Source organism: Apis laboriosa, unplaced genomic scaffold (genome assembly GCF_014066325.1).
Source record: "Apis laboriosa isolate Shangri-la unplaced genomic scaffold, ASM1406632v1 scaffold173_cov153, whole genome shotgun sequence".
Lineage (NCBI taxonomy): Eukaryota > Metazoa > Arthropoda > Insecta > Hymenoptera > Apidae > Apis > Apis laboriosa.
Genome location: NW_025222150.1, coordinates 621,222 through 633,896, shown reverse-complemented (window position 1 = coordinate 633,896; position 12,675 = coordinate 621,222). Strand labels below are relative to the sequence as shown.

Here is a 12,675-nt window from a genome sequence, read left to right as displayed (position 1 = left end):
AGAATAGATCAAAATCTTATGATCCATCTTATGATTTCTCTGAAATTGTTCTTATATCAAGTGGATTTCTTAACAGTAATTGAAAAAAAAATTGGAAAATGGATTTATGAAATTTCTTATAACGCGCTATTCAACGCAGAACTGTACTTCTTTTTGAAAATATAAAATAAGCCATATCTTGAAAAAAATTATGTTTAATTGGTGTAAAGAATAGGCATTAAACAATTATATTAATTATAACAAGTAATAATTCAAGTAATAATCATTAGATTTTATCAATAATTATCATTAGAATAATTAGTATTTATTCCAAAATTTATTCTTTATTTTAAAAAATTATTATGCATTTGGTTATAAATATACAAAAAAAATTTTTTAAATAACAAAGAAAAATTCAATACAATTGTACATTTCATTGTAAATATAAATAGATGATATTACTTTTTTATGGAAACTAAATTTGTAATATTTAACGTTATTTATAATATAATGAACTTATTATTTTTCTTTTCAGATAAAATAGAATTTTATTATATTTAATTGCAATCTGTTACCGTATCTATAGGAAAAATATGAAGTAATTTATCAGTTGTATAATCTGAAAAAAAATTTCTTTTTAATCTAACAAAGATTTCGATATGTGTCTGATTAATAATTCTTCATTGATCACTCTTTTATCGCGTATCTCTTGATCATACCTTCGCTCTCATATTACTACGATTAATAAAACAATCGTATCCGAACCGTGTTTCTATCGTGGTGACGATATCGGCTGGAAAAGCAGGTGTTTCGAAAGACAGAGAGATAGGGATGCGCAACAATAGCGTAGAAAACGAATAGACGGACAATTGTCACAGAGGATCCCCGCCTTTCTACCTGTCATGGCGTTAGTACTATATAACCAGCGTATATCTGATTTATGCCGAAACTAACCAAGGACGCACCCCAACCACTCTTCGGTCTCTTGCGTTCTATTGTGGCGAGGTGCCTCGTGGACCAGCCGACAGGCCACGTATACAATATTCGCGCGACGATTTGCCTCCTTTCATTCAGGCCATTCACCATAGAAGAGAAGAAAAGAAAACCGAAAAGAAAGAGAGAAAGAGAGAGAAGGACAGACAAGAAGAGTAACGAAAAAAAAAAGAGAGAGAACAGAGGGAGCACAGGTATCGGTTACAAGTTGTTAAGGCCCGTTAAAAGGAAAGCTCCTCGGGGGCCTTGCGAGTGAACGGTGGAATCCGCGGGTGGTATACTCCTGACGGTGATGGCCGAGGTATCATCCACTGTTTTCTTTTTCACGCGTAATTCGTGTAGTCGATACGACGCTAGCTTTCAAAGCGGGTAAAACCCTCGTCTCAACTCCACTCCTAAAGTCAGGAAACTAATACCCGGGGGTCTATAATACGGCCTGGGATCCATGGTATACCGTACTTGAACTTGAATGGCACCTGTATTCCGGTATGCCGTTTCCGGAACGGACACCGAGAAAAGTATCGGTTGCAGCTTCGACATTTTCTGGGAATAATATATTTCAATGCTCTGATGCCATTTCTTTATGAAGTCGTAATGCTGATCCCATGACAAAGTTATAGTAGTAAATGTGGACAGAATCGCTAAAGATGCGGAGAAACGAGTATCGTATTTCGAACGATAATTTTTATCGATTCAATTTTATATATCTTCTCGCTATTTAAATTAAAAGTAGTACTGTTAAACATTTAATGCTAACATATATATTTTCGCATATGTATACATTTTTATTTTCATTATTTAATATTTCATTTATTAGACATTACGTAAAATATCATAAATCTGAGAAAATAAATTAAAAAATTATTAAAATGAATCATTATTTCATTTAGAATCTTGATTTATAAAAAATATATATAATTCAATGATACAATAGAAATTTTAATATATTATATATATATATATATATAGAGCATATTTGTGAATTTCTATTTTGGAGAGACACAATTTTAAATAAAACAAAATAGTAATACTTATCAACGCTTCAAAGTACTTAATAATACATAATTCATTATTTTCTCAAATAATAAAGCCATTTAAATAGATAATTATTTCGATCAAGTTAATAATTATTAGTGTATTAGCTACGAGATAATAACTATATATGTATAAATATTATAATAATATCAAACTATATAATATTTTGTTCTAGTAAAGGATTTAACTTGACAAAGACGATCGTTCATTCAGCAATAGAGATACAAAAGAAATTAGATGTGATGAGAGAATCTTGGCAAGGTTAATGTATTTAAAGAATGATCATAATCACATCGTGTTTCGGATAATATCAGCATTTATCTCAATGCTAGTGACATGTTGTAATGATTCATTACATACTCGTGTTACAATTCCCCTTCTCTCGGTGAAAGAAGAATTATCTCGTAAAATAAACGTTATTTAAAAAACAAATATATCTAATCTTAAGTGTTTATTACGTTATAAATATATATATTGTGCGACTAAAGTTCTCCAAAACGCTAAAAATTAACATTTCTTCCGTTTCCATATTGTAATTGTTGAGAAATCCATCGAAGAGATCCGTCGACACGTGAAACCTTCGAGTAGAAAGCTGCTCGCAAACAAACGAGCGCGTGTAGTAGAAATTGATTAATTCTCACTGGATGGTATATAATGGTATGATCGCGATAAATTCAAGTGGAAACGATTTTTTCTTTTTTCACTCGGCCACGATTATTGCACAGTGGGAAAGCGGACCGCTAATAAAGACGTTGCGCAAAGAACTTTTTGCATAATACACGGCGTATCGCGTGGGCATTCGTGTACAACTTACATTCGGATTTCCACGTGTAGCAGAGTACGGTGTGATGTTGTAACATAGTATGCACACTCTAGTTTTCGAATTTCTATAATCTTACGGAACATCTAACTGACATTTTAGAAATATGTAATGTATATATATACCGGTTTTATCCATTGTATCGCAAGATTTCGCATTGCATACACGCCGATTGTTTCAATTCCCATCTTCTTTCTTTCTCTTCCTTTTTTTTTACATTTGTTTTTATTAATGAAAATAAAATCGTTATAACTGCAAGCGTTACCAATCAAAACGAATGTAAAATAAAGAATTGCTCGTAAAGTTTGTTCAAGCTATTAGTCGTTAAAGCAAAATTAAAACCTTGCTGTATTATGTAGTTTTTTGTCAATGTTTACATTTTCGACGTTAATTTAATTACTTTCGAAAATGTAATTCCCTTGAATATATGTGCTTTCCTTTGCGCATCGCGTGCACCCTACTCTAATTGAATTAGAACAGTATTTTTGGTAGGCTTTTTCGATCACTATTGGGGTAACTTCATCCCTTGGTTGTCTTTGCTGAAGAAGTCTCCTGTTTTGACAATATCGAATGACTAGTAACGCGACACGCCGTTGATATCGACGTAAACAAGCCAAAGAGATGCCAAGAAGTTTCTTAGACTTTATTTTCTACAAGTCATTTTTTTTTTTATTTTTTTTTTTTTTTTTTTCTCTTTCCTTTCTCGTATTGTATTCATTTTCTTGGAAGAAGCAAGCAATTTAAGTGAAATAGTATTAAATACGTTCATCGGTAATGATGTTATCTATTCCTCATTGGTGTTAATTATGCAAATTTTCTCTATTTATAAATTATTTATTAATTTATTTAATTTCATACAAACATAAACGAAGAATTAAAATATGCAACTTATTAATATATTTCTTTTCTTTTGTTTCTGTATGTACACGTGTATTTTACATTAGTATGACTATATAACAATTAGAAACCTAGTTTTATCATATTACTCATGCATGATGACTCATTTCTACTTTGATGGTAGCAAGTTAATCTTGACGATACATGATTCGTGTATCAGTGTCACAAATTCATTGATCTAAGTGTGAAGATATTATATATTTATATTGTACATATGATTAATTGGAATCGTCAGAAGTTTCTCTGTAATAAATATTTTTTCTGAAATTTTTTAATTTTGTATTTTATATCATAAGTTCGATAGATTTATCTATATATAATTAGATACATTATCCTAGAAGATATTTATCTTGAGAGTAATTTTAAATAATAATGTATATATCTGATCGTTTCAAAATTTCTCACTTTTTTTTAATAAAAAACGCAGTTGATATTAAATATTTTTATTATAGTTTAATTAAATTGATTAAGATTAAATATAATTAAAATAAGTATATTAAACAACAATTATTTGTTACATTATGTTTATAATGTTCCGCACTAGTTTTATCGAGAAGACGATAAACATTTTGAAATATATTTGCATTCTTAAAATGGTCATGTCTTAAAACGGAACAATATTCGAACATTGAATAGAATTGCTTTTTCGTGGCAGAATCAAAACAATGAGAAATTAATTTTTCCATTTATCTAATCGATTGAAAATTATAATAGGTAAAAAACAAACAGAATGATTTTTTGAAAAAGAAATCCAATCGAAGGTAGACGATAAGAATTTCAAATCGAAAATGGACAAGTTTGGCTCGGACACCAGTATTATCTTCTGGGCGTCACGTAACAGGTTTTGAATTTCGTCCCGGTACACATGTAGACATTCGACCACCCTCACGTACCTGTAAACGCGCGTCCACAATATTATGTTAACGTTGTGAAAGAGAAAGAGAAGAAGATACAGAAAGAATAGAGTAAAGGAAAGAAGTGATGGAGAAGACGAAAGAGTGGGAGAAGGAAAGGAGAAAGGGGAAGAAAGAGTCGACCGACCGATACGCCACAATGGCGGAGAGTTTCGGAGCAGGCAAGGCAGGCACAACGTGAGTCAGCCTCGTGGTAGGGAGTAGCGAGGTTAGTGCATTCCCCCTTAGTCCTTTACTCACACTACGCCGATCACGAGAGCGCGTTGTTTTCCTCCAAGAACTTGGGCCACGGGGCGAACTCGGTTCAGTATCAGTGTAGCGATCGCGTCGAAGGTAGTAGGACGCGAAGAAGCGTGGTAACATTTCTCTTTCTTTTTCTTTTTTTCATTCTTCACTCTCTTAACTCTTTTTCCTATCTCTTTTTCACTATTTTTCCCCTCTGTTTATTGTTTTGCTCACTCAAACCTAAGATAAGAACGTCACGCATATATGTTTTATCCTTGTTTCGCAGTCAGAAGCTAATATCGTATCCTCTTCATCTTTCTTCCCATTGTTTCCTCTCTTTCATTTTTCCATATACAGAGAATCAAGACATGATTGGGGTAGACGTACTACTATGATCAATGTGTTACGCGTGATTTCCAATCGATGTGCGAGATCGACTTTGTCTCACCTCACCTCGAAACTTTCCTATCTAGTTCTCGTTTCACGTTCGTTTGTTCGCTTTCGCGAGTGCGTCTCCACCGTGCGTGTGCTTCCTCAGCCGTTTGTGTGTGCGCGCACTCTTACTTCTCCGTAATTCGTGGCGGCGGCGACTAAGTGCCTGTTGACTACTCGTTAGTCGCCCCTGGAATCTTCGTCGGGCACTGCTACGGAAGTGAGAGCCGGCTCAAAGCGCAATCGTTTTTCTCCGCTTTGCGAAAGAAACACGGTGATTTCTTGAATAGGTTATGTCGCGCGTGCCAATCTTTGTTTCTCGTTACAGCTCACACACGTGAATCGCGAGTTGTGTATACATTTGTGTCGTGCTGTGTTTTTTAAGATGATTCCTGTCAGCTTGAAGGTCGAAGTGATATTCGATACCAAAGCTTGGACGTTTTCGTTCTTTGTGATTTTATTCTGACCCCAACTATTGAATTATTAGAGTGTATATAAAAAATGCGAATATCATGGTATTCAGTGTAAACTAATGTATTGATTTTATTTACGCAATTATCAGACAGTTTTCTAAATTGCTAATATTTGAGGTTCGTTGGATTTTTAACTTTTTATATTATAAATAATATATCTTCAAACTACTTTTTTATACATTATCATGTTAATAAATTCTTTGTTTCAAACAAAGATTGATATTAGAAAAGAAGAGATTCTAGTTTAATTAATTATTAATATAATTTGTAAGATTATTTTGTATTTTATTTGAATTATATAAAATATTAAATTATATGTAATTATAAATTATTGAATATATAATTATCAATTATTCAATTCACAAATTTCTTTTTTAATGTCAATTCAAAAATATTCATCATCAGTAATGAGAAATCCTGTAATTTTTTTTGAATTAACTCTTTTTTGCTTTTTTTTTAAAATTATTTATATATAACAATCAAATATTTTTAACTTTATTTTTTTATTTGTATACAAAAAAGTTTCTTTCGTAACTTTGTTAAAAGTATCAAATTTGAATTTGATGTTTAATTCTAATTTTTTTTTTATATATATTTTCTCACGATATAGTAATTTTAGTTTAATATAGTAACTTTTACTTAAATCAAAAATATAAATATATCACTTAATATTTATTGTTAGATAAAAAATATTTGTGATACTTTTTTTGATATTAATTTTTCGTATATATACAAACGAAAGAAGTTTTGAAAGAAATGTTTGGAAGAACGCAATCAACAGTTGTTTCATAAGCTTCGGGATCGTTTTGTAACGACGTGTAAAATCTGATTATACAAATTGAACACTTTTCGTCACAAGTTTTTGTTCGATATATTGAATTATACTATTGAACGTTCAATATTAAAATTTTATTTGGTTCCATAGCAAATGGACCAGCTCGATGCAATTTATCGATTTCGATATGATTTTTTCTCGCGATGCAGATAATAAACCGCGGTAATTCGAGAGAAAAAGTGGTTTCCATTACGAACGATAATCGAGACATACTTGTAATTTGAGAATCACTTTTAATTTCTTTAGATTAGTGGTTTATTCTATTTGAATATTAATCTGTTCTATTATCTTGCTATGTCATTATGTATAATTCTATTTGTATTTATAATATTATTAAAATAAGATTAGAATTATTTTTCGATCAAACAATTTAAAAAGATAATATGATAAATAGTTTGAAAATTTAAAAAAAATAAATAAAATTTAATAATATTAACAGTGATTGACGAGAAAAATATAGCAATATAAGAATGAATTATTAAGTTTATTTGATAGTTAACTTGAGAACTAATTCTATATATATAATAAATAATAGATAAAAGATTATTTATTAAACATAAATATTTCTAATATTATTTTTTTTTAATTATGATTAAGAATTTTGATTTATAATATATGCATAATTTTAATAAATAAAAATATCCTTGTTTAATGTATTTATATTAAATCTACGAGTAAATTTGAGAATAAAATTCGAGAGAGAGAGAAGAACATTTGTTTCTGTCATTTTATTCTCAACTATATTTATGTCCTAAAGACCATACCCTTTATACCAAAAAGATGGAGAAGTTAATAACTCATATCGTCGATGTATAATAGAAGATGAGAGGGAGGGGGAGAAATTACTGGAACATAAAAATACTGAGATCTTGGTAGTTTTTGTTGCTTTTAAGAGATCGTCACGAAACAAACGAGACAAGTATAATCCCAAGCGTTGTGAGAATCGAATACTTGCAAAATTCTATAGTAACCTTTTTGAAACACGTTCTGTTATGCAGGACATTGACTAGAGGTACGAGACAATTAAGAAAGAAGAGAAAAGTGTTCGCCTAAGAAGAGAATTTTCGGAGGAGGATGCTCGGCAGTTGGGGCTGGGAAGAAGAATTGGAGTTGGGAGAGGGAACAGCAACCCTGTCACAAGATAGACAAAGACGAGAGAGCCCAGACTCGACGCATCCTGTCCCCGACAGCCGGGTGCTGAGGTATGCACCCAGCCGGTGTCACCACCCTCCCAGCTTCAACTCGCCACATTTCAGCACACAGCCTCCTCTCGACTGTACAGACTGTAAGTATATGTATATATATATAATATATGTATATTTATAATTTAAAACTAGATTATATATACAATATTGAGTTCATTTTTATTAAAAGATTATATTTTTCAGATGAAGAATATTAAATCCTAAATCAATTTTTGATACACCTGTATAAAAATGATATTAAGAATGAAGTTTTTATTTTCATGACAATATTATTTTAAATTCATAAGTATTTTTAATAATATTATTATTTATGATTGTAAATATCTATTTTTAAAAATATTACTTTAAAATTATATAATTATAAATAAAATTGAAGTCAAACAATAGTAAATCAAGATAAGTGGATAATAATCCATTAAATAAATAATCAAGATGTTCTTCAAGAAAGTTTTATATTAGGTAATTGAAATACTAAATCTATTATCAGAATCACATGATATCAAATTTAATTTTTTTATTCTAAAAGTACAATATTTTATTTTGCAACAATAAAATGATATTTCTTATGCAAAAGAAAATTGTAAATATAAAAAGTATTATTTTTGATAAAAATTTGATTTGTGTTATAAGATTTTATGTTAATAGATTGATAAAAGATTAATAAACTTCTTCAAAAATCAAAATTTTCATTTTTATTTGAAAATAAATCAAATAAATCAATTTAGTTTCGAAATCAGAGAGATATTAGTAATAAAAAGTGATACTTCCATTAAAAATTTTACAAATATTATTATATTAGAAAAACTACAAAATTCTCATTCATATTAAAATCTTTTATTATATAAATCATGATTAATCCTTTAATTAAAAAATAGTCGTTAATTTTCTATAAATAAATACAAAAAGAATTAAGCAAAAATATAAATTTCAACGATATCAATTTTGTTACAATTAATTTTCAGATAATTTTATTTTAATTTTAAAAAGTTTTATTTTTTTAAAACTGGAAATAAAAAAAGAAAAATGATATCTAAATATTAAATCTAATATTCTAGATTAAATTATGTTTGTAGTATTGTTTATAATTTATATAAATAATGATAAAATATATATAGATATAATAAAACTTAAAAAAAGAAACTGTATATATTAAGTAATAATAATAAATAATAATAAAGTAGTAATATAATAAGTAGTAATTATAATATAGTAGTAATTATAATAATAATAATAATAATAATAATAATAATAATAGTAATAATAAATAAATAAATAATACAACTTTTCAAAGCGAATTTAAAATAATGAATTTTATCACAATAGATATTCTATGAAAAGAAAGGAACAAAAAAATTAGTAGAAGAATGATATACAATATTAAATATAAAAGAAAGTATTATTGATTATTTAATAATAAAATATTATTGATTATTTACTAATACTTAATCGTTTATTTATATATAATATACATATACATTGAAGAAACTGAATTATTTATAGAATAATATATTTTATATAATTTATTTATTGATTCTTAAAATCAATTGATATTATTTATTTTATTCATTTGTTATTGAATTTAACTAAAACGATATTTTATATTAATAATGATCAAAATTATTTCAATTAAGAAATATAATACAAATGTTATGTTCAAAGAAGCGTTAATTTGTGGTATATCATTAATTCACTATTTTCATATCAATAAATACAAGTTTGAATATCCAACATCAGAAACGACATTTCCAATAACTTACAAATTAATAAAGTAAATTATTCTGAAAATTAAAATTATTCTTGAAATCGTAATTTATTATATATGTTATAATCTTGTATATGTATTTTTAACAAAATAATGATGTAATGTAAAATTATTCATGAATCTAGATATTATATATTATTTAATAATTAATAAACTTACAACATCGATTTTTTTTAAAATTAAATCAAAATTTTGATAACTTTCCATATTGTTTTTCATTAAATAAGTTTTTGTTTATATTATTCGCTATAAACATAATATTTAAAAGTTTTCTTATTGATTTTGTTCTTTTAAAAATAAAATATCAGCGTTACACAAATTTATTTACTCGTGTTTGTAGAGAGAAAAATGTTTGAGGAAAAGAATCGATGACTAGTTGTTCTTTCCTCTTCTTCTTTTTTCTTTTTTTTTTTTTTTTTTTTTTTTTTTTTTTTTTTTTTTTTTTTTATTATTTCGAAGTATAATGACTCATGAATTTATTTGAATAAGACTAATGTGTTCAATCATTTGGATTATGTGGTCTTATTTCTTATTAGAATTGGGGAAAGTAAATGATGAGCGTTAGGATTGCAAGTACAATAACGCTTTCACTTTTGAAAACAAAGTTCATTTGTATTTCTGAGAATCAGAGTAATAATAGATATTAGAATCGATTTAAGAATTTCCTACGAGATTGATTGATTTTTATTTGTTAAAAAATTTAATTTTTCAAAAATTTATAAAAAAATTATAAATAATTATTTTTATATTTAATATTATTATATTAAATATTATATATAAAAATTTTAGTACACTATTTTAATATTTCTAAAAATTTTTTATAATATAGTGTATAATAAAATAATATAATATATATACAGATATAGTATAATTTCATTGAAAATTAATACATATCTGCTTTCATGATAAAATTAATCGACTTTTTTATATTTAAATTGATTTAAGTTTAAATTTTTTAAAAGTCAATTTTAATAGATATAATAAAAATACATTTGTTTGCTATAAAAAATGTTTTTTATTAGAAAAATAATAAAAGTAGAATAAATTTTCATTTCATGCAATAAATTATCATTTTTTATATTATTATATTATGAAGGAATATATAAATTGCATATTAATTTAGTTTGTAAAATAATAGTGAGATTAAAAATTCTTTTTCAATTTTTATTCTTAAAAAGAAACAACTTACAAATGTTTCACATTCAATATAAAAATTATTACTGGTGACAATTAAAATAAAGAATTGTTATTATTTTCTTATTAATATAAATTAATAAATTATGGAAATTATGAAATGGTGATTTAACGAAGTATTAGTTACATCGTAACACTAAATAACTATTACTTAAATATTACGAAATCGAACATAGAAATACTCGCAGTTCAAACATTCTAAATATAAAATTCTAGTGTATAAATGAAATTGAATATATAATTCAGAAAATATCTTTTATCTTAATTTTAAATGTTTAAAATACATATAATATCATTAATATAATGAGATAAAAATAAACTACTTCTATATGAAATTATTTATTATTTTTTTTAGATAATATCACAAGATTATATTGTTTATATTATTAATATTTTATAAAGTTATATAAGATTTTAAACAATGACAGTAATTGAAATGAAATTGATAATTATATTAGCTATTACATATTTACTATTATGTATTTACTATTTGTAATATTTTTATGTATATTTTGAAACTTAGTTACTAAGCTAAAAAAAAATGCATATATACTTAAATATTTATGTATGTAATATTATCTTATATTAGTTTTATAAAATTATAGATTAATGAATATAGATTAATGATCATGAATCAAATTTTATATTTATCTATTCATTCTAGTATTCATGCATAATATTTACAAACGCAATGAATATTATTATTTTTATGAATCATCTCTGTAAACAATTAGAAATTTATATTCTAAATAATTCAGAATTTTGAATTTTATATTCAAGTTGAATATATATTGCATTATTATTATAATAAAAATTCAATTGATATTTAATTCTATTAAATAATAAAATCATTTATAAATAAAAAATAAATTAAAATTCTTCGTTTCTTACATCTACTTTTTATATCATGTGGAATTTGATCTATTCATTTCTCTATATTTTCTTTCTTCTTTTTATTCTTAATTTTTAAATTGCCTAACTTTTTAAATTATAAAAAAGTGATTTTAGAATTCTTTTTAAATGTTTAAAAATGAATAAAATCTTAAAAAAATTTTTTTTAATATTTTATTCTTAATTTACAGAGCAGCGTGAGGTGGCCAAAATGCTGACTGCTCACTCTGAGATGCACGAAAAACGGGATCCCCTTGGAGGCGGACAATATGGAGCAGGCGGGGGTGGTGGCGGCAGTTCGATTGAAGAGAAATCTATTCCGGAACAACCACCCCCGCCGCCGGTGCCTCCTCAGCGGGATCCGTCTGATCCAACGATCAGTGCTAAGAAACTTCCAAAGAAACGAAAATATGATTTATCGGAGCTTGAGGAAATGGATAAAAGCAGTAATGTAACAAGAACCGTAAATAATATGGTAAACATACGGGCACCGAATATGCCACTCAGTCAATCAGGTTTAGTTCAACAGTCAACTTCAGCAACTCGGCAATCTCCGCAACAACAAGAATCCGATTGTTATCAAGTGCGTATAGCAAGAAAAATTTTATAAGAGAATTAACTATAAGATAATATCTTGGTGAAATATCAAATTAAAGTTTCAAAAATGTAATAAGTAATAAGATATATTGTGATTTTAAATACTTTCCTGGTTATTAAAATAATGAAATTTTTATTTTTAAAATGATTTCACTATTGAAATAATCATAAAAAATTGTACTATGAAACAAATATTATGAGAAAATTAAGAATAAAGATAAATATTTAAGAAGTTTTTTCTCTATGATAAACTATATAATATTAAATGATTATTAATTAGAAATACGAATATGATTCGTAAAAATATAATTTAAAAATAGAGTAAAAGAAAGTATGAATTTTATCAATAAAATGCAAACACAATTTATGTAAAATATCTTATTATTTTTTTAAATTATTAAGTTTTATGCAAATTTTTGAAGA

General features: G+C 26.5%; 1 protein-coding gene across 11 annotated transcripts in view; it reads left to right on the top strand.

Annotated features, from left to right (window-relative positions):
- The window catches only part of LOC122711594 (putative transcription factor capicua), a 56,374-nt gene that overhangs the window by 31,336 nt on the left and 12,363 nt on the right, over positions 1 to 12,675 (top strand). For 10 of the 11 annotated variants that reach the window (XM_043930530.1, XM_043930527.1, XM_043930528.1 and 7 more), the window contains 2 exons: positions 7,602 to 7,888; positions 11,847 to 12,238. In XM_043930530.1, the coding sequence (XP_043786465.1) occupies positions 11,867 to 12,238 (372 nt within the window). In that variant the 5' untranslated portion in view covers positions 7,602 to 7,888; positions 11,847 to 11,866. Of the gene's footprint in view, positions 1 to 5,756; positions 5,886 to 7,601; positions 7,889 to 11,846; positions 12,239 to 12,675 lie in introns of those variants that run through there. The other variant, XM_043930531.1, reaches the window with a different exon arrangement.